A 22,941-nucleotide genomic window follows, 5' to 3' on the forward strand; every position below is an offset into this window, starting at 1 on the left:
TACTTTATTGCTAAAAAATGCTAACCGTCATCTGAGCCTTCAGTGAGTAATAGTAGTAACATCAAAGATCACTGATAATAAACAAGTATAACATAAGTAAAGTATAATATAACAAGTATAATAAAGAAAAAGTTTGAGACATTGTGAGAATTATCAAAATGTAACAGAGACATGAAGTGAGCAAATGTTGTTGGTAATACGGCATCAATAGACTTAGTTGACAATTCGTAAAAAATGCAGTATCTGTGAAGCACAGTAAAGTGAAGGGTATGCCTGTACGGTAACAGCAATACTCCACAGTACATTCTAAAATACCATAATGGATGTCCCTGGTGGTCTAGTGGTTAAGACTCCACACTCCCAATGCAGGGGGCATGGGTTCGATTCCTGGTTGGGGAACTAAGATCCCACATGCCACACGGCATGGCCAAAAAGAAAATCATTCATTCATCCATTCTGTTCAATAAAATAAAAGTACCATAACATAAGAAGTAATGTTGCAACAGTCTCATACCTAAATCTTTTGGGACCAATCTAATAACCTATTTTCTTAGAATTAAAATAGAGGGCTCCCAGTGTATATATACATTTGCAGGGTTCCAAATACTTACTAACCTGATCTCTAGAATAGCTTAGCCGAAAGGTGTCTTTTCAAACACAGTCATGCCATTTCACTTATTATGACCAACATTTGATAGTCTCATTAAATCTGGTGCTGGTTTTGTTTTGTTTGCTATTTCTTTAAATGGAAACATAGTCTTGCCATATTACCCAGAAGTTGTGTTCCTAGTATTGACCCAAGTGAGTTGTAAACTCATGTCCACACAAAAACTTATACAAATTTTATGTAGCTTTATTCATAAGTGACCAAAATCGGAAGGAACCAAGATGTTCTTCAGTAAACAAACTGTGGTTACATCCAGACAATTAAATATTATTTAGGAATAGTAGGGAGTGAGCTATGAAGCCATCAAAGGACATGGAAGAACTGTAAATGCATATGTAAGTAAAAGAAATCAGTCTTAAAAGGTTACATGATTCAAACCATATGCCATCCTAGAAAAGACAAAACTATAGAGACAGTAAGATCAGTGGTTGCCGGTGGTTGGAGAGGGGAAGGATTACATGGAGCACAGGGGATTTTTAGGGTACTCTGTAGGATACTATAATGGTGGATAAATAATATTATGTATTTGACAAAACCCATAAAACAGTACAACACCAAGAGTTAACTCTAAAGTAAACTATGGACTTTAGTTAATAATAATGTATGAATAATGGTTCATTAATGATAACAAATGTATCACAACAATGCAAAATGTTAATAATAGGTAAAACCAAGGTCCAGCAGGGAGAGCAGTAATAAATGGGAACTCCACTTTCTGCTCAATTTTTCTGTAAACTAAAACTACTCTAAAACTAAAGTCTACAAAAATAGCATCTAATTGTTCCTTTACTTTGGTTTTCATTGATATATTTATGGAACTTGAGCATTTTTTCATGTTTTTATACACTTGTATTTAGCCTTTTATTTTTTTCTACTTGTTTTTTTCTTACTGTTTTTACGAGCTTTCTAATATGTTGTTATTGCACTTTTATATTTTCTTATAAATCCTCCCTACCTCATGTCACTTGGTATTATTGATAAACACATGATTTATTGAATGTATTTATTTATTTGGCTGCGTCGGGTCTTAGTTGCAGCATGTGTGATCTTCATTGCAGCATTCGGGATCTTTCGTTGCGGTGCGCAGGCTACCCTCTAGTTGTGGCACGCAGGCTTAGTTGCCCCATGGCATGCGGGATCTTAGTTCCCAGACCAGGGATCAAACCCGTGTCCCCTGCATTGGAAGGTGGATTCTTAACCTCTGGACCACCAGGGAAGTCCCTACTGAATGTTTTTTAAACTACTCATCTAATCCTTTGTGATTCCTTTCACTGCTCTTCTACTTAGGAAGCTTGAACACTTCATGAAGTCATATAAATACATTATTTGTATCCATTTCTAATAGTGTTCTGATTTCAGTTTTGCCACTCTCTTTTCTATCAGGTATTTATTTTGAGGTATTTTTCAAATGTTTTCTAGTTTTCTAAACACCATTTATCATATCATTTATCTTTTATGGGTTGTGATATATCTATATTACAAACCAAATTCTCATATTGGCTAATATCTGTTTCATGACTGTCCAGTCTGTCCCACTGATATTTCTGTATTTATGTCCATTGCACTGTTTTAAAAGTTGCCTGTCCTCATTCATCTCCTTTTACAAACTTTCTTGAATTTTCAACTAAGTTAATATTCCTTAAGTATGACCAGGTAATACTACTAATCACTTTCCTTGAGTGGATGGATCATAAGAGTCTTAATCAGAATAATTACCTCAGAGGAGTCAAAGGCAGCAACATTACCATAACACTCGACGCTACAGGAAAGCAGAGCCCATGCCTCTTACCTTTCTATACTTAGTTCTAACCCACTGCCTGGCATACGGTAGGCACTCAAATAATTGTGGAATAAATAGAAGATGAGGAGATGCAGAGAATCATTTAGATGTCTACAAATATCTAAATATTATAACGACAAAGAGAAATGATCTTCAGAGAGAGGAACTAAAACCATGTAAGTTATAAAAAGACACATTTCAACTCAAAGGAAGGAACTTTTTCTTAAATGTATATGAAATTGAGGATAACTGTCTCTTAGTTTAGAAATTCCCTCCTGTGGTAGAGACGTAATATTCAAACAGAAATTAAGACTTTTTTTTTTAATTTTAAGGAGGGACATAAAAGGTAGAAGGCTCTCATTCTCTTTATTTTCAATTGAAAAGGCTTCATGATAAGTGGTCTCTTTGTTCTTGGTTAAAAGATTTTATGATAGGGACTTCCCTGGTGGTGCAGTGGTTAAGAATCCGCTTGCCAATGCAGGGGACATGGTTCGATCCCTGGTCTGGGAAGATCCCACATGCCGTGGAGCAACTAAGCCCACGAGCCATAACTACTGAGCCCACGTGCCACAACTACTGAAGCCTGCGTGCCTAGAGCCTGTGCTCTGCAACGAGAAGCCACCGCAATGAGAAGAACACGCACCACAACGAAGAGCAGCCCCCACTTGCTGCAACTAGAGAAAGCTCGTGTGCAGAAACGAAGACCCAATGCAGCCAAAAATTAATTAATTAATTTAAAAAAAGATTTTATGATAGGGAATTGCCTCTACAAACCCTGACAATTTCTGTCATTCATTCAACAAATATTTATAGAGCACCTATTATATACCAAGTACTGTACTAAGCGCTTAGGTTACAAAATTAACATGAAACAGAAAAGGCATAGTCCTCTCAACCTAAAGAAATTTAAAGAACTGCAACACGAGCATGCAGGGCACCATTAGAATGTATGGTGGGAGTTCTGATTTGGTCTTTGGAATTGGGGTGTATTATGCTACACTGATCATTACGACAACGACAGAGGGACAAATTGGGAGAGTAATGGAGAAGTTACTATATGATAATGGAGGAATTATCTATAAAATCTTTGCACGATATCCTTCTCCGAGTCAAACCTGAGACAGAGAATGGTCTGCTTCAAGATATTATTTCAAGGCAAATGGCATGAGGGTAATAAAACATCATTAAATTCTGCAACTCCCAATGATCTCTTTCTCTCTACGTTTCCCTGGAACTTGAAGAGACCACAATGGCAAGGCAGAAAGGAGTTGTTACCGAGGTTGGTACTTTCGCAGGAATTATACAGCAAAGGAATAGTCATGAGTCAGGGAAGATGCAAGACACCCCTGCATGGTGTGGGACATTCATTTTTAAAGAGGTGTTCCTGGTAGTAGTGGTCGAAGCAGGGAAGGGAGGGTATTATTGAGGAGATCTTGGTCTAGAAAATGCTAGATAAAACGTAAGACTTCGTAAGTGAATGAGTTTCAAATGTATGGCACATTCCTGTTTTGTCATTGTTTGAACATTATTCTTGCCTCTTTCCAGGCAATTTCCATAAGTTATATGGAAACAGGGAACCAAACAGCTATTTCAAAATTCATCCTTCTGAGCCTTTCGGAAGATATGGACCTGCAGCCCCTCCTCTTTGGGCTGTTCCTGTCCATGTACCTGGTCTGTGTTATAGGGAACCTGCTCACCATCCTGGCCATCATCTCAGACTCCCACCACTACTCCCCCATGTACTTCTTCCTCTCCAACCTGTCCTTCACTGACATCTGTTTCAGCACCACCACAGTCCCCAAGATGTTAGTGAACATCCAGACGCAGAACAAAGGCATCACGTATGAAGGCTGCCTTACCCAGATGTATTTTTTCATGATCTTTGCTGAGCTAGATAATTTGCCACTGACAGTGATGGCCTATGACCGGTTCGTGGCCATCTGTCACCCCCTATACTACATGGTCATCATGAACCCTCGCCTTTGTGGTCTCCTGCTTTTGCTTTCTTGGTTGATCTGCCTGACATATTCTTTGTTGCAAAGCTTGGTTTTGAGGGTGTCCTTCTGCAAAGAGGCAGAAATCCCCCACTTTTTCTGTGAACTTGCTCAGATTCTCAAGCTCACCTGCTCTGACGCCCTTGTTAATGATATCCTGCTGTATTTTGTAACTGGCCTGCTGGCTGTTATTCCCCTGACTGGGATCCTTTTCTCTTATTCTTATCTCCTCCATAATGGGCATTTCATCTACTGGTGGGAAGTATAAAGTCTTTTCCACCTGTGGGTCTCACCTCTCAGCCATCTCCTTGTTCTATGGTGCAGGCCTTGGGGTCTCCCTCACTTCCGGAACAGCCCATCCCTCCAGAAAGGATTCAGTAGCCTCGGGGATGTACACGGTAGTCACCCCCATGCTGAATCCCTTCATCTACAGTCTGAGGAACTGAAGGGGGCTCTGAGGAGACTTTTCACTAGAGGAACGTACTCTCAGTGAGATAATGGAAGTTAAGGGCAGGCAACAGAGATCCCAAGTGCTGATAACTGGTGTTCCTGAATATGTTACCTGAAGACATAGAAAAGAAATACCATTTATGACATACTAGAAGAAAATATTCCTGAGCCAAAGACAAACTTGAAGCAGCACACCAGAATGTTCACTGTCCACCAAGAAAGAATGGCCAACTCTATATAGGAAAAAAATCTAAAAAAGACTGGATATATGTATAACTAATTCACTTTGCTGTACACCTGAAACCAACACAACATTGTAAATCAACTATACTCCAATAAAAAGTTTTTTAAAAAATGGCCAACCAATAACAAAACTTCTCATGAAAACAAACTATTTCAAGGATATAGATTCCTACAAGCATCATGGGAGGAGAAATCAAGTCAAGGAATGCAGATGGGGAGGAGAGAGGACAAAAGTGACAACAAAAGTTTACACACTGGCTCATCTTTTAACCCTCTCGGGTTATTCTAGCTCCATGCCTACTGGACCATGTTCTTCCCTGGTCTTGGTCTGAAAACCATTACTTGGACCGTCTCATACCAACCTCCCTCACTCCATAAGATTTTACTTACTGATTCTTGCTTTGGTGTTGGCTACTGACCTATACTGAGGATAATAAGAAACTTCTTTAGGAAAATCATTGTAGTGTCTACTTTAAGAGAAGGGAAATTCTGGTCTTTGTCAATCCATTTGATCTGGAATAAAGGTCCAAAGCAATCTACTCGCTGTCTTCCTTGGCTGGCCCATGCTTCCCCAGATCTTCACACACCTGTTTCCTTTTCACAAGTTGGGCTTCAAATCAAAACTGTCAGCTCTTCCGAGAGCCCCACCCTGACCACCATCCTCCTATTCATTCGTTTCCATAGCACTTATCATATTTTGAGGGATGGCAGAACATAGAGGCTAAGAGGGCCCTGGGTTAATATTGCCATCATTCACTACGAGTGCAACCTCATGCAAGTTATTTAACTTCTCTGTGCCTCTATGCCCCATAATATATTTCCTGAAGAGTTCTGGTGGGGATTAAATGGTACACATAAGAGAGACCAGAACAGTGTCTGGTATAAGCACTCAGTAATTGTTTTTCTTTGTTTGTTTTGCGGTACGCGGGCCTCTCACTGTTGTGGCCTCTCCCGTTGTGGAGCACAGGCTCTGGACGTGGAGGCTCAGCGGCCATGGCTCATGGGCCCAGCCGCTCCGCGGCATGTGGGATCTTCCCGGACCGGGGCACGAAACCGTGACCCCTGCATCAGCAGGCGGACTCTCAACCACTGCGCCACCAGGGAAGCCCAAGCACTCAATAATTGTTATCCATCAAAAGATCCACGAGAGCTGTCTGGGTCCATGTTCACCACGCGAAGGTACAAAGGGATCCATTATCAGCAGAACAGGTAGAAAAGCTGACTAGAGAGGGTTGATCAGGCTATGGATTTAGATGAGGCTGAATGAATCCCCAGAGCTCTGACTTAGGGCACTGAGGACGTCATGTAGGAGGGGGCCCTGTGCAAGGCTCAGCCCTCTGAATTGCCCCAGGAGCACCATGTGCTGGAAATCAGATCTGTAGAGTCCAGGAGAGAACTTTCCTGGATCTAGAGACTAAGGATTGGACCAGGAAATGGCCCCAAACAAGGACTCCCTACAACAGGGAACTGGGAGGGCAGAGCATCCTTTATACTGGTTCAGCTCCATGGGGAGATTCTCTTGAAATGAGAGCAAAGAATTAAAACCTTTCTTGGGTTGACTTGAGGAACGAGGAACCCTCTTGCTGAATACACGATTTGGACGCAGGCAGATTCCAATGTTTGAATCCTAACTTTATCATTTACTCTCTGTCTCTAAGCAGCCTCAGATTCTTCATTTGTAAATAACTGCTGGGGTGATTACAGAAAATCAGTGTTAAGTATCAAATGTACACATTTTGAAAAAGCAGTGGATACCATATTCATGAACACAATATTTATTTATTTGTGCCCCCATCTTGTGCCCAAAAGAGGTATATCTATTGGCAGGATCCTGCACCCCACAAAGCTCTGCCCAGCTGCGTTCTTCTCCAGGAGAGGTCTGAGTGTGAGATAAAAAATGATTGCTGGGCTTCCCTGGTGGCGCAGTAGTTGAGAGTCCGCCTGCCGATGCAGGGGACACGGGTTCGTGCCCTGGTCCGGGAAGATCCCACATGCCATGGAGCGGCTAGGCCCGTGAGCCATGGCCGTTGAGCCTGCACATCCGGAGCCTGTGCTCCGCGATGGGAGAGGCCACAACAGTGAGAGGCCCGTGTACTGCAAAAAAAAAAAAAACTGATTGCTACTGGAAAAAAAAAAAAATCACTTTATTCAGTGCAATGTCTTAGCTTACAACCATTCTATGGGACCTCTGGCCCTGGTGACCTGGGGCACTGGAGTAAGATGAAGCCAAGATAGGACCATACTAATAAGCCTGAACAGTACCTGACTGTCCTCCATCTTTCAATTAGTTGCAGGTATAGAAATTATTATTCTACCACAGGGTTTTTCAACCTCGGTACTGTTAAAATTTGGGGCCACATAATTCTTGGAGGTGGGGACGGGTACTGCCCTATGCATGGTAGGATGTTTAGCAGCATCTGTGGCCTTATCCACTAGATGCCAGCACCTTCCGCCACTCTTACATCCCATTCAAAAAAGTAAAAAGGGCTTCCCTGGTGGTGCAGTGGTTAAGAATCCGCCTGCCAATGCAGGGGACAAGGGTACGAACCCTTGTCCGGGAATATCCCACATGCCGTGGAGCAACTAAGCTGGTGTGCCACAACTACTGAGCCTGCACTCTAGAGCCTGCATGCCACAACTACTGAAGCCCGCACGCCTAGAGGCTGTGCTCTGCAACAACAGAAGCCACCACAATGAGAAGCCTGTGCACCACAACGAAGAGTAGCCCCTACTCACCACAACTAGATTTCTCTAGTTGCGTGCAGCAACAAAGACCCAACGCAGCCAAAAATAAATTAAGAAAAAAAAAGCAAAAAAATAGGGAATTCCCTGGCGGTCCAGTGGTTAGGACTAGACCCCTGGTCAAGGAACTAAGATCCTGAAAACTGCGCAGTGCAGCCAAGAAAAAAAAAAAAAACTCCAGATATTGCCAAATATCCCTTAGGGACAAAATCACTCTTTAATGAGAACCACTTATTTACCACGACTCAGAACAATCAATGAAAGGAAAATCAAGGGAAAAAAAAAGTAAGGGTTAGACCCTAGTTTTCCTAAGGCCCAAAAGAGAACGGACCTAAAATACTGGTCTCTAGACAGAAGAGTCCTTGCATGGAGAAGGAGGCCATAGGTCTGGAACAGACCATCAACGGACATTTGTTGAATAAACAGATGAACAAATCTTAGTGACCGAAGCGCCAGAGAACAAGAATCTTATCTGTTCATTGGTTGCCTGGGTAATGATGGGGAAGGATTACAAAGGGACATGAGGAAACTTTTGGGGGATCACCACCTTGACTGTGACAATGGTTTCACAAGTGTACATATAGGTCAAAACTTATCAAATTGTATATGTTAAGAATGTGCAGCTTCTTATATGTCAATTGTATCTATATAAAGCTATTCTCCCTCATTTGAAATTCTCGCAATATAAACACTGGCCTTGTGGCAACTGTAAAAATAGGTACCATTTCTTCCCTTTCCTGTACCCATGTCCCTTCTGTGTAATTCTGAGGACCCTTCCACACTGGGCTGGCTCATGTGACTGCACTGGGCAACGGGGTGCAGGCAAACATGACACATGCAGGGGCTTGAAAAGCACCCTGCAGAGTGGAGCTTGCGCTCTTCTGGAACCCTCTGGCATCATGTGTACAGGCCCCATCTAGACTACTGGGGGATGAGACCGGAGTGAAGGGCAAGTAACCAAACCAGCAGCCAACTGCAAGCACATGGTAAGCCCAGCTAAGAACAGCCCAAATTGTCAAGCAACAGCATTGTAAACGAAGTAAATGGTGGTTGTTTTAAACCGCGGTGTTTGAGGTAGTTTATTATGCAGCAAATATGAACAGGCCCCCTTCATTCCATTCTACTAAGGAGCATACACAGGCTACCTTTCTTCCTACGCAGCAAATCGCATCAAATGCCAATGGATTTCCATCAACTTCAACTAACATTTAAATTGAGATTGATAAATTCCTGATGTACATGTGTAAGTGTTATATAATGTCCCATGTTATCTCTTCAGCTTTATCTCCTACTTCAAAGATTGTCCTTTTACATGTCAGAGAATGTTATATGTGTTTTTCTGTGCCTTTGCACTCAGATTGACATGCTGATTCAAATCTGATCCTGAACACTATAAATAAGCCTTCTACACGTAGCTTGCATCATCTCTTCAATATGGCTTTCCTTGAACTCCCAAAGTTCAGCATCCCTCCTTGGGGCCTCGTTAATGGATTACCAGGCCATACTAACTATCTCATTTGTTGTTTATATCTGTCTCTCCTCCTAGACCTTTACTCCTTTAAGGACAGTACCATGCCTTTTTTTCCAAAGCCTAGTCCAGTGTAAGGCACTTAACTGATATTCACTGGTTGCCTAGAGAGGAAAAACTCCTGAGTGGAGTGGAGTTACCCAAACATTACATAAGACAGAGCTGCTTCCTGCTGGAGAGGCCCCAACAACTGAAAGCCACAGTGAGACAAGAAGACCGGGTAGGAGTATAATTACAAGAACTCTCCAGAGAGACTGTGTAAGGTATCACATCTGTCCCAAGAACTGGCAGAACAGTGCAACGAGATGCAAGAGCTCTGAGCCACTTAGGTGGCGATGGGAATTCAGTTTCCTTCTGCCCTGTTACTTGACATGATGGAGGAACTGGGTTGAGGGAGTAGCTGTGTTGGATTCCCAGGGCTCCTAATTAAAGAAAGAGTCATATTTTACTCAATGCTGAGAGAAAGTGCTCTTCTCCCCTTGGGCTTGGCCTCTAGGGTACATTTTTTTTTCAAATGTAGGCAAGAGCCAGTCAATAATTGCTATTTCTTCACTAATGAGCTGAGGAAAACTTTTGATCTGCAGAACACTCACCACCTTCACTCACAGATGTGCAACTGCCCCCCACCAAGCACCCAAAGACCTGCATGGAGCACTGCAAGTGGACAGGGTGCAGGGACTTCAGGAAGACAAACGGAAGATGGAAGCCCTGTGACCTGCCCCCCTGACATAATGCACTATAAGCCCAACTGATCAGGTAGTGCCAGCATGAAAGGTACTGCAGTTGAGAGATGAAGTGAGGCTGAACAGACAGCACTCAATAAATGGTCCCAGTTTCCAGCTGATAAGTTGACTTATTTCACCTGTGTCTTCTCAGGTGAATGACTAACTTGCAGTGGTGTGTAGAAGACGGCAGTTAATCTATGTTACAATATTCAAATCTGCCTTCTTCTTGGGTAAGGTAGAGAAACTTTTTTAGTTATCACAAATATTAAGTCAGAAGAATTGTCAAAGGCCTGAGGCTGGAACTTGTCTTTAGGAAGCAGATTTATTTATCTACTTAGATTCTCAAGGCGTAACTGAGTACTTTTTAAAAAAATCAGCTTTTATTCTGAATTCATAAAAGTAGCAGTGGGCTAAAGACAAATATAAAGGAACGCACGTAGCTTAAACTGAAGGGAAAGGATTTTCCTGGGCTCGTGTAGAACAAAGGACTACAGTTTAAAGAATTGCTAGTCTTAAGCTCCTATTTAAAGAGTCTCTAGGGAGTTCCCTGGTGGCCTAGTGGTTAGGATTCCAGGCTTTCACTCCTGCAGCCCGGGGTTCAATCCCTGGTTGGGGAACTGAGATCCCATAAGCTGCACAGCATGGCCAAAAGATAAAAATTAAAATTAAACAAACCCAAATAAATTTCAGAGGCTGCAAAAATAAGTAAATAAATAAAAATTTAAAAAAGAGTCTCTAGAAGAACCCAAGAACAGGGAAGATAAAAATAAGGACACTGGAGGATACTTTAGCCTCTGACACAATAGCTACAGCAACCAGCAAACATAGGCTATCTTCTAGCTAGAAAAATATTAAGCACATTAAAGGACTATCTACTGCGGTTCACTTTACCCAACACATCATGTCAAGATTTCAACAAAAAAACTGCAAGCCGTAGTAAAAGGCAAGGAAAAAAGAAAAGAAACAGTCTAAAATAAGAAAGCAAGCATCAGAACCAGACTCAGTTATGGCAGAGATTTTGGAATTACCAGACTGGGAATTTTAATTAACTGTGGTTAATATGGTATGGGTTCTAATGGATAAAGGGAATATGTTAAGAACAAATGGGTAACGTAAGCAGAGAAATGGAAACTTTAAGAAAGAATCAAGGAGTTCCCTGGTGGCTCAGTGGTTAAGAATCTGCCTGCCAATGCAGGGGACACGGGTGCAAGCCCTGGTCCGGGAAGATCCCACATGCCGTGGAACATCTAAGCCCATGCTCCACAACTACTGAGCCTGCACTCTAGAGCCTGTGCAACTACTGAGCCTGTGTGCCACAACTACTGAAGCCCGCGCACCTAGAGCCCGTGCTCCGCAGCAAGAGAAGCCACCGCAGTGAGAAGCCCGTGCACTGCAACAAAGAGTAGCCCCCGCTCGCCGTAACTAGAGAAAGCCCGCGCACAGCAACGAAGACCCAATGCAGCCAAAAATAAATAAATTAAAATTTAAATTAAAAAAAAAGAATCAAAGGAAATGCTAAAAATAAAAAACACTATATCAGAAATGAAGAATGCTATCAAAGGATGGGCTCAATAGACTGGATGTGGCTGAAGAAAGAATGATCAGTGAGCTTGAAGATACAGCAGTGAAACTTTCAAAACTGAAATGCAAAGAAAAATATGAAAAGAAAAACAATATCCAAGAACTGCAGGACAATTTACAAAAGGTGTAAATGCATATAATGGGAATACCAGAAGAAGAATGAGAGAAAAGAACAGAATATTTGAAGTAATAACGGATGAGAATTTTCCAAAATTAATGACAGATAGCAAACCACCACAGATACAGGAAACTAAGAGATCATCAATACAAATGGGATCAATAGAAAAAAGGAAAAAAAAAAAGCCTAGATCTAGGCATATCATATTCAAATTGCAGAATAATCAACATAAAATAAACCTAGACTTTACTAACAAAAAGAAGAAGGGCTCTTGTACCTGGATACTTTTTTTTTTTTTTTTTGTGGTACGCGGGCCTCTCACTGCTGTGGCCTCTCCCGTTGCGGAGCACAGGCTCTGGACACGCAGGCTCAGCGGCCACGGTTCACGGGCCCAGTCGCTCCGCGGCACGTGGGATCCTCCCGGACCGGGGCACGAACCCGTGTCCCCTGCATCGGCAGGCAGACTCTCAACCACTGCACCACCAGGGAAGCCCTGTACCTGGATATTTAAAAACCTTATTAACTCCTAAGTGAAAGTAAAAATACAAACTGAAATTACAGAACTGTAAAGAAATGATGATAATCAAAACTACATATTAGAATCTATGGGATGCATTCAAATCAGTGAGCAGAGGAAAATTCACTGCACAAAACACTTGTGAATGAAATGAAAGATTAAGAATAAATTAATTACTAGTTAAGAAAAAAGAAACCTAGAAAAAGAAAAATAAACCAAAAGAAAGCATAAGGAAGTAGTGGAGATAAAAGCAGAAATTAATGAGGAAGAGACTTCCCTGGTGGTCCAGTGGGTAAGATTCCACGCTCCCAATGCAGGGGGCCCAGGTTCGATCCCTGGTCAGGGAACTAAGATCTCACCTGCATGCCGCAACTAAGAAGTCCGCATGTCACAACTAAAGATCCTGCATGCTGCAACTAAGACCCGGTACAGCCTAAATAAATAAATAATAAGAAAAAATTAATTCCATTTTTTTCAAGAAAACAAATAAACCACTAGCTTATTTGATGCACAAAATGAGAAAGCAAATATACAAAAAATAAGAGGTGATGACCATTGAATCAAAAAATATTTTTAAAATCATATAACCACTTTGCTGACCTCTATGTTAGATGAAATGAACAATTTCCTAGGAAAATACAGATTACCAGTGCTGACTCCATTCAGGTTAGAAAGCTTAAAACAGACTAATTTCCATTAAAGAAATAAAGTTCCTAAGAAAACAAACCACTAAAAAGCACTCCACCCTGATGGTTTCACAAAGAATTCTACCAAATCTTCTAAAAACCACATAGTCTTAATGCTGTACAAATTATTCCAGAGCATTGAAAAGGAGGCAAAAATTCCTAATTCCTCTCATGAAGCAGCCATAATACTAATACCCAAACCAGACAGACAGTACTAAGAAACCACACATCAATTATTCATGAATACCAATGCAAAATTCTAAACAAAATACTAGCAAACAGAATCCAACAACACATTAAGAAAATAATATACCATGGCCAATAAAATTCATTCTAGGGATACAAAATCTGTTGAGTATTGAGAAATTTATTAATATCATATACTATATTGATAAATCAGAGGAAGAGAATCACAATCCTCCTCATTGATCTTCAGAAAAACTTGCACAAAATACAATACCCATTCATGTAAAACATTCAAGAACACAGGATACCTTGTCAATATGATAAAATATACAGTTGACCCCTGAACAACATAGGTTTGAACTGCATGGGTCCACTTATACATGGATTTTTTTTTTTCAAAAATTATGTACTACAATACTATACAATCTGCAACTGAATCCTTGGATGTGGAACCATGGATATGGAGGGCAAACAGTAAAGTTATACATGGATTTTCTGTGTGGAGGGTCAGTGTCCCTAACCCCCACGTTGTTCAAGGGTCAACTGTACACCTTAGTTCTAAAGAACATTTATCTTAATGAATGGAAAAACAATAGGGGCATTACCTCTAGAACAAGGCAAAAATGCCCTCTATTATCATACTAGAGGTACTAGCCAATGCAATCAGACAATCAAAAACAATAAGAGGCATAAGAGTTGATAAACAAGCAAAGCTCACTCAGTTTGCAGATGATACGGTAGTATACCTGGAAAATCCCAGAAAATAAATAATAAAATGAACTCAAAAAATGAAATAATTCAGTGAAGTATCAAATTATAAAATCAAGATACAAAATTAATAGCTCTCATATACAGAAACTGTGAAAAGAAGACATAATGGTAGAGAAAATTTAATTTACAATGTAATATTAAATACTTAGGGAAAACCTAACAAGAATGTAGAAAACTTTTACAAAGCAAATTCTTAAACATTCCTGACATACACTAAAGTAGACTTGAACTAATTGGAAGACATCCCCTATTCTTGGATAAGATGACAACATTATAGAGATACTAACTCCCCCAAGTTAATTTATAAGTTATAAATTCAAGGCAAAGCCAATAAAAATACCAACAAGCTAATTTTATGGAGTTGGACAAGATAATAGACAAGTACATATACCTCCCTCCCCGCACACACACAGGCATACAAGAATACCTAAAAAACACTTAAAAAGAAAAACCATGAGGGGGGAACTAGTCCATCCAGACATTGAAACTTATTATAAAGCCTCTGATTTATAATTTAAACACTGTGGCATGGTGTGTGAACAAACAGACCAATAGAATAAAGTCCAAAATTAGACCCAACACAATATGGAATTCAGTATATGACAAAGGTGAAAAATCCCTAGGGTAAAGATGTACTTTTAAAATAAATGATGCTGGGTTAATATGGAAAAGAAAAAAAACTTAATCCTCCCTCACACAATAACACAAAAAATCAATTCCAAGGGGTAGATCTAAATGTGTATACTAAAACAATAAAACCTATAGAAAAAAATGTGAAACATCTTCTTGCCTTCAGGGTAGGTAAATGTTTCTTACACAGGAACAGAAGAATGATGCCCATAAAGATTAGATGACATTCGGTATGTCTGGTGTTGTGTTGTGCATTTGCTTTGTGTCTGTGTGGGAAATGGTGAGGTATTATTAATATTATGGTCCCCTACCTCCAAGATCAATTCCAAAAATAATTTTATTAATCCTAAGAATGCAACTGTGGAAATAAAATGGCTTTTCAGTCCTGTGTTGCCAAAAAAAAAAAAAATTAGGTGACATTAAAATTAAGAACTCATTTCATCAGAAGACACCAATTAAAACACTGAAGAGACAAGCCAGAGTGGGAAAAATTACTTGCAAAACGTATCCAGCCATAGGGCCCACATCTGGAATATATAAATCAGTAAGAAAAAGGCAGGCAACTTTAGTATCATCTGATCCAACTCCATAAAATAGCCTGTTGAAAAACAAATTTGTACAACCACTTTGGAAAATTGGCATCATCTATGAAATATGCATCCCATGTGATCCAGTGATTTCAGTCCAGGGTATACACCCAAGAGAAATATATGCACTTATGCACTATCAGAAATACTAAAATATGCTCACAGCAGCATTATTTACAATAGCCCCAAGCTGAAAAGACAAATGTCCATCAACACAAACTGCTTAAATAAATGGAATATTCAAACAATGGAACCCAATAAAATGTATTACTATCTAGAGGTCCTCACAAAAATACTGGGCAAATTAAGACAGACACTAAAGAACGTATACTGTGTGGCTCCATTTGCATAGGGTTCAAAAACAAAAATCCAAGCCATGTTGTCAGAGTTAGAATATTAGTCACTTGTGAGGGGTAAGGAAAGGTTTGTTATGTGGACAAAGCGAGAAGGGGTTATCAGAAATGAGAGTAAAACATTTTTCTTGCCTGTTTACACGGATGTGTTCATGTGATAATTTAGCTGTATGAGTTAAGCACTTTTCTGCATTTCAGTAAAACCTGTTTTAAATGTTACCACACAGGTATCATTACACAAACACTGCAGAAACAACTGTGGCATTAAGATAAAATGAACATGCACAGACTTTACAACCCAGCAATTTCACACTCCTGGAATAACTCAGCAACACTCCAGAAGGCATGTACACAATTTCTTAAAGCAGCATTGTTCCTAACTGGGAAAAGTGGAAATAGTCCAGCAACTAACTGTACCTCAGCACTAGTTAAACGAATTGTGGGATGAAAATACAAAAGAAACTACAGCCACATTCAACAAGACTCTCAAAACACCCCTACTACTAATAATCTGGACCCTGTTACATTTAACTTGAACTTTGCAATGACCTTCTAACAGGTTTCTGTTTGCATCTTGTCCCTCTATTTAGCCTATCAACCCATAAGCCACTATGTTCCTCTAAAAACAGAAATTGAATGGCTGTCACTTCTCCGTCCAAAATCCTCCACTGACTTTCCACACTGAGAAAGAAAGGCAAAGTCCTTCCAGTTAACCCACAAGATGCTGCAGTGAACAGGACCTTAATCCAGCTCTGACCTCAACACCTTCTGCAACTCCCAAGCTTGCCTAACTCCAGTCACACTGGCCCCTCTGTCCCAAGCAAAATTCTTTTTCATGACCTTTGAACTGCCGAGGGTGCTCTTCCCCACATTACAACATGGTGCACACTGGCAGTGAATTTACATCTCTACTCAAATGTCCCCTTAAACGAAAGGCTTTCACTATCCATCCAATAGTTCCACTGAACCCCCGCATCCCTCTCATCATCACCATGCTTAAATTTCCCGGCACTGAACTGACCACCATCTGATATACAATATATTTACTCATTTGTTTATCACGTGCCTTAATCCCAAGTAGAATGTGATCACCATGAAGGCAAAAATCCTGACTCACTGCTATAGATTCAGGGCACCAAACAGGGCCTGACATAAGAGAGTATGGACTCAAAACACAGACACTACTACTTGTTAATGAGCTGACCTCACACAAGCACCCTTAAACTTCCTTGCCTCAGACTGCCCATATGCAAAAAGGAGTTACTGGTGGTACCTACTTCTTAGAGCTTTTGTGAAAACTAATACACTTATTTCAACACAAGTCGAGAAGTAATGTTTAAGTACATCAGGGATTTGAAATACAATTTAAAAACATGTTTTAAGGATTTTTAAAACCCATATCCACCAATTAAAAGTATAAGTAGATTATACCCACACATGTAGCAGCTCTCCAACCTCACTAATGACCAGATGTATGGGTTACAGATAGCATCCAGCTGGGTACAGCGGAACCCTCCCGCCACCAATAAAACAATTATTAAATAGATTAAACAATCAAATATCCAAAGTAGTTTAAACCAATAACCAGTTTTCTTTTTTCTCATGTAACAGGAAGTCTGGAAACAACAAATCCAGGACTACTGAAGACACTCAAAGAAGCCACGGGGGAAGCCAGGATCATTGTGATTTTTCTGCGGTTATCTCCCCCTTCAGCCTGTGGCTTGCATCCTCACGGTCATAAGATGCACCTTTAACACAAGATACTGAATCTCTTTTCAAGGTGAGAAGTAATGAGAAGAGCAAGGAAAAAAAAATGTAGAGAAGAATCTAGGCAAGAATGACTCTTTTTCAAAAGCTTTTTTACAGCCCATACAGTGATATCTGCTTATTTGTCAATGGCCAGGCTGTGGACATGGACCGTACTAGCTGCAGGAAAACCTATAAGAGATTTTTAAAAATAGCACACCTTACTAATCAGACAAAACTTGGACTTTCTTGATATAAAAGAATATGAGATACTGAAGGAGCAACTATATGTTACTCTTGGCTGGATGGGAGGCCAAAAACATTCCAAAGGATCAATCTGATGAAGACATCCTGCTCTGATCACAACTGCATTTGAATTAGATACTTGTAACAAACAGGTACTAAAAATACCCACATGTTACACAGCATGTAACACTATTCTAAAAAATTCCATCGGTCAAGTAAGTTGTCCAAAAGGAAATGAACACATATCGAGAAAGAAATTCTAGTAAAAATACTATATACAAACCTTCTGTGATGAGGCATGAGGGTTATTTGGAAGAGCATAATCTTAAAATTAAAGACTTAAAAATTCATGAGCTGGGGTCCACTTTCATGATGAAAGACTGATAAGTGCAATTCCACATTTACTAAGAAATCCCACTGGGGAGTGAATTCTCATATGCACAAGTGACAGGGCTGTGGATGAAATTATCTCCACATAGGGATTGTCTGCAGTGTGGGTTCTCATGTGTTTCCTGAAAGAATCACACTGATTATAATTTTGAAGTTTTAAATAGAAATTTCTCCTACTGTGAGTACCCACATGTTTCATAAAAAATGGAGGGATTGTTGGCTAAGGTTTCTCAACCTCAACAATACTGACATTTTGGGGCACATAATTTCTCTCTCTTGGGGGAAGCCTCCTGTCCACTGCAGGATATTTAACAGCATCCCCGATGTTTCCCAAAACATGCCAGTGGCACCTCCCCAGCTTTGACAACCAAAAATGTCTCCAGACATTGCCAAGTGTCTCCCGGGGAGCAAAGTTATCCCCAGTTGAGAACCACTGCTGTAGACCAAGGACTCGCAATTTTTTTCTGTAAAGGGACAGACAGTATTTTAGACTTTGTCGGGCACACATGGTCTCTGGCACATATTTTTCTTCTTAAAAATGCAACAAATACTCTCAGCTTGCCAGCTGTATAAAAACAGACAGCTGGCCATAGTTTGCCCACCCGTTACCGACTTTCCCATGTTCCTTATTTCATAGGTTTTTCTCTTCAGTGTGATTTCTCTCATGAGGAATACAGTGAGACCAGGAAAGGTCTGTCCAGTCTTGGAATTTACAGAGATCCTCCCTGGTGGACTTACTCTTGTGCCAAGGAAGTACAAGGTGATGCTAAAGTCATTTTGACATTAAATATCAGACTAGGGTTTCTCCCCCTAAGTTCTCATTTGTTGAGAGCTAAACATACACTGACGGCTTCTTCACACCACAAACACATGTTTTCTCAACTATCTTGAGTTCTCACACTATCTCCAAAGTGAGATAGTCTTTCCACAGTTATTACACAAATTGGATTTCTCCCAAGTTAACACATATTCTTTTGTGCCCAGTGAGATGAGTTCATCAAGGCTTCCTGCCTTCCTTACACCTGCCAGGTCTGCGCTCTCATGTTTCTCTTTAAAGAGATGTGTCACTGGAGCCTTTTCCACACTGATGATGTGAAGAGCTTCTCTCCCCGGTGCGTCTTCACATGACTCCTGAGGGACGAGTGATCACTGAAGGCTTTCCCGCAGACCAGGCACTCATAGGGCTTCTCCCCAGTGTGTATCCTCCGGTGCACATTAAGGTTCGAGCAGATGCTAAAGGCTTTCCCACAGTGATCACACTCATAAGGCTTCTCTCCTGTGTGACTCCTCATGTGTGTCTTAAGGGTCGACTGGTTTCTGAAGGCTCTCCCACACTGTCTGCATTCGACATGCTTCTTTACGAGATGAATGCTCATGTGCCTCCTCCGCGATAAATAATCACCAAAGACCTTACCGCAGGTGGCACACTCGTAGCGCCTCTCTTGAGTGTGTATTTTTCTGTGCGCAGTTAGGTTGGAGCTTGCACTGAAGGCTTTCCCACAGAGATCGCACCCATACGGTTTCTCTCCAGTGTGGGAATTCATGTGCGTCTTAAGGATGGACTGGTTTCTGAAGGCTTTCCCACACTGTCTACATTCAACAGGTTTCTTTACAATGTGAATTCTCATGTGTTTTCTCCGTGAGAGGAGGTCCCCAAAGGATTTCCCGCACTCTTTACACTCATATGTTTTCTCTACCATGTGGTTCTTCTTGTGCAAGTTAAAGTTGGACTTCCATCGGAAGGCTTTTCCACACTGTGTGCATTCGTAGGGTTTCTCTCCAGTGTGGTTCCTGACGTGCTCTTTGAGATGTGAGGGATGCTGGAAAGCTTTCCCACAGTCGTGACATTCGTAGGGTCTCTCTCCAGTGTGTGTTCTTCTGTGTGCAATGAGATGGCAGCTCCTGCCATATGCCTTCCCACATTCATCACACTTGTAAGGTCTCTCCCCAGTGTGAACTCTCATGTGTATCTTCAGTGAGGAGAGGGTTCGGAATGCATTTCCACACTGACTGCAGTCAAAGGGCTTCTCTGTGAGGTGAGTTCTTGCATGACTCCTAAGAGCTGAGGGGTCATTGAAAGCTTTCCCACAGGCATTGCACTCATAGGGTTTCTCCCCAGTATGTATTCTCCTGTGTCGTGTAAGGGAAGCACTCGTGGTGAAGGCTTTTTGGCACTGATGACATTCATGCATTTTCCTCCCATTGTAAATGTTCACATGTTGGGTTACATGGGATCTGTTCTTGAAAGTCACCCCACAGTCCCGGCGGTGATAAGGCCTCTTGCTAGTGTGCCTTCCCATTTGCTGAGTAAGATGAGCACCCATGCTGAAGACGTCAAACAGGTTAGCATATTCACTGGATTTCTCTCCAAGCCGACTGCTTTCCTGTTGATGAAGAGGGAGGGTTGACTCAGGCATTTCCCATATTCATTAAGTTCCTAAGACTATCCCTACATAAACTGGCATAAATAGAAGCGCATCATTATGACTAATGATGTCATAATTTGCAGTGCAAAAGTACTGCTCCTGCCTCATTTGGACTCCATCAAAGAAAACAAGTGAATGCTATGCTCTGAGGCTCCATGTGTATAACTTTCACAAAGCTTTTTGCATATACTTTGTTAACTGTTTAAAACTCAATTAAGCCCCAACACTCAACATCTGAGCCACAGTTATAGAAATATTTACTCACTGGAACTTTAAGTGAAGAGGTTTGGGGTCAGGTTTTAGGGCTTTCCCCAAATCGGTAATATTCAGTGTCTCTGACACTGTTTCCTCTTGGGGACCTGCCTGGTTTTGAGCTGCTTTTCTAACTCAGGCTGCCCCTGTCCTCTCCCAATATGGAAGATCCAGAATTATCCCAAGGAAATCTTACCATTGTCACACCATGAGATGTTTCCTTCCCAAAAATATCTTCCATAAGAATTGACCATTTGGTTTTAGATGGAGTCTCCCAATCTGAAACAAATTGAGAAAATATTAACTTGCTAGAGAAAGAAAATGGTGGGATGATGGTGACAAAAACAGAGGTGGCTTTCTTTGCAAATATTAACCCTAAAGAAGGAAAGGGAATATGAAAGCAGAGAACACACATGAGTAAAAATGACTGAAAAATCTGGTTATGTGAGATATTTGGCAATGACAAGGGTAGAAATTTAACCTGACTCACTAAGAAGCACCTCTTCAAAGAATGGCATTGATAAAGACATTACGAGTGAGATCAGGAATGTAGAGTAGGAAAGAATGGGACAAAGAACCCATTTGGACACATGTCGAATTTAAAGAAGGGACATGGAGACCAAAAGAATTGTGAGAGGATGGAGGGACAGTGAAAGAGAAAGAGCATTTTCAGATTTCCCTGGGTGACGTTTCCTCATGGATCTCTGTCATCCCAATCACTGGAGAGAGCAGATTCTCAAAAGCACTTGTGTCTGCCTAGTGCTTACCGGGACAAGGGCCTTGGTGAAGTTCCTGCTCCTCTGTCCCCAGCTCCTCTTCTTGCTCCAAGTGGGAGATGAGGCTGGGTTTGCTCACCTGACACCCTACTCACGGGGAAAGACACATGTTGAGGGAGGATCGTGCAGAGGACAACCCCTTCCATTAGTCTGGGGTCAGTGTTTTGGTCTTCAGTGCTCTGAAGATGGACAAGTCTGACTTAGGAGCAGCAAAATGATGGTGCCACATTTCTAAGGAACACAGTGAAAGGCTTTCATAAAACACAAAACCACAAATACCCACACATTTTGCCCTTCAAAAGAATGAGGATTTTTTTTTTCTTTTTGGCCGTGGCGCATGGCTTGTAGGATCTTACTTCTCCGACCAGGGGTTGAACCCGTGCCCTTGGCAGTGAAAGCTCAGAGTTCTAACCACTGGACTGCCAGGGTTGAGGACGTCTTAACTCAGAAAGCTATGCCCAAGCTCAGACACACTTGACAACCTCCAAGGGCAATGCAACGGACAGGTCTCAACAGCCAAGGTACCATCAAGGCAGGCACCAGGTCGGCTTGTTCATAACTGTGTTCTGAATCCCCACAGTTCCTGGGTCACAGCAAGTACTTACAACAAAAATATTTCATTCATGAACGAATAAATGAAGAAATGCTGCCAGCCTTACCCACTGAGGCAAGGTTGCTATAGTTCTCCAGCATCACATCTTTGTACAGTTTTCTCTGAGAAGAATCCAGCAAGGGCCACTCCTTCTCAGTGAAGTCCACGGCAACATCCTGGAAAGTCACTGATTTCTGAAACACCACACACATTTGGGGTCGGTGAGAACCCAGCCTGTATGTGTTCAAAGATGGCTGAGGCTAAAGATTACACAGGAGAGACTCTAAACACAGGATTTTCAATACGGGCATCTGGGGTCTAAACATTTACTCTAGAAGTCACTCCTCAGATGTCTTCTCTTCCAATGAGAAATCTCATTGCTTCAAACGCAACTCTGACATGGGATCAAACCTACTTCCACTACAAACCTGGCCTGAGAGCTTTGAGCTATACTATGAGAGAAACACCTGTTATATAAGTCATTTCGCCTAACATCCCTGATACCAGGACAGCCTCACCAACTTCTCCCGCTCTTCCTCTTGCACCCTGATCATGCATTGATCAGCCTGGATAAAGATCTAAAAGAATCCTAACATGTGATGTTGTGGGCATTCTAGGGACGTGCCTCCTCCACCCTCAGGGGCCTTGAGATCTTGGTGTACCTGGGAACCAACACTGGTTGATGTATGAGGCTCCAGGCCATTGTATGCAAACAGCTCCACATCCTGGGGACAGGAATGGTCTTTTGAAGAAAGAGGAATTTCTGACTCATGGACATAGGCAGGCTCCTGGTTGGACATAGCTAGAGAAGAGAGGACCCATGAGGATTAAAGCCCATCTGACATTCGCAGATCAGGAAACAGTCTCACACTAACGATATGTGTGCAGTGCACATGCCCCAATCTCACATTCCCTCACACACTCACTCACACGCACTGTTGTGCAACAAGCCGGA

The 22,941-nt window shown here is 41.4% G+C and overlaps 1 protein-coding gene and 1 pseudogene across 6 annotated transcripts in view; one reads left to right on the forward strand and one right to left on the reverse strand.

Moving 5' to 3' along the window:
• Positions 1-3,388: 3,388 nt before the first annotated feature.
• Positions 3,389-5,309, forward strand: LOC111166740 (olfactory receptor 7D2-like; annotated as a pseudogene).
• Positions 5,310-6,893: 1,584 nt separating this feature from the next.
• The window catches only part of LOC111166736 (uncharacterized), a 35,421-nt gene continuing 19,373 nt past the window's right edge, over positions 6,894-22,941 (reverse strand). For 3 of the 6 annotated variants that reach the window (XM_089905345.1, XM_022558756.3, XM_089905344.1), the window contains 5 exons: positions 22,649-22,788; positions 22,054-22,180; positions 21,386-21,481; positions 20,815-20,897; positions 6,894-20,324 (listed from right to left, as the gene is read on the reverse strand). In XM_089905345.1, the coding sequence (XP_089761471.1) occupies positions 19,005-20,324; positions 20,815-20,897; positions 21,386-21,481; positions 22,054-22,180; positions 22,649-22,786 (1,764 nt within the window). In that variant the 5' untranslated portion in view covers positions 22,787-22,788 and the 3' untranslated portion in view covers positions 6,894-19,004. The remainder of the gene's footprint in view (positions 20,325-20,814; positions 20,898-21,385; positions 21,482-22,053; positions 22,181-22,648; positions 22,789-22,941) is intronic. The other 3 variants (XR_016391484.1, XR_016391483.1, XR_016391482.1) reach the window with 3 other exon arrangements.

The sequence above is a fragment of the Delphinapterus leucas genome, unplaced genomic scaffold, assembly GCF_059928025.1.
Source record: "Delphinapterus leucas isolate spDelLeu-1000000601 "Yukka" unplaced genomic scaffold, BTC_Dleu_Yukka2 spDelLeu_asBTCV2_sq25, whole genome shotgun sequence".
Taxonomy (NCBI): domain Eukaryota; kingdom Metazoa; phylum Chordata; class Mammalia; order Artiodactyla; family Monodontidae; genus Delphinapterus; species Delphinapterus leucas.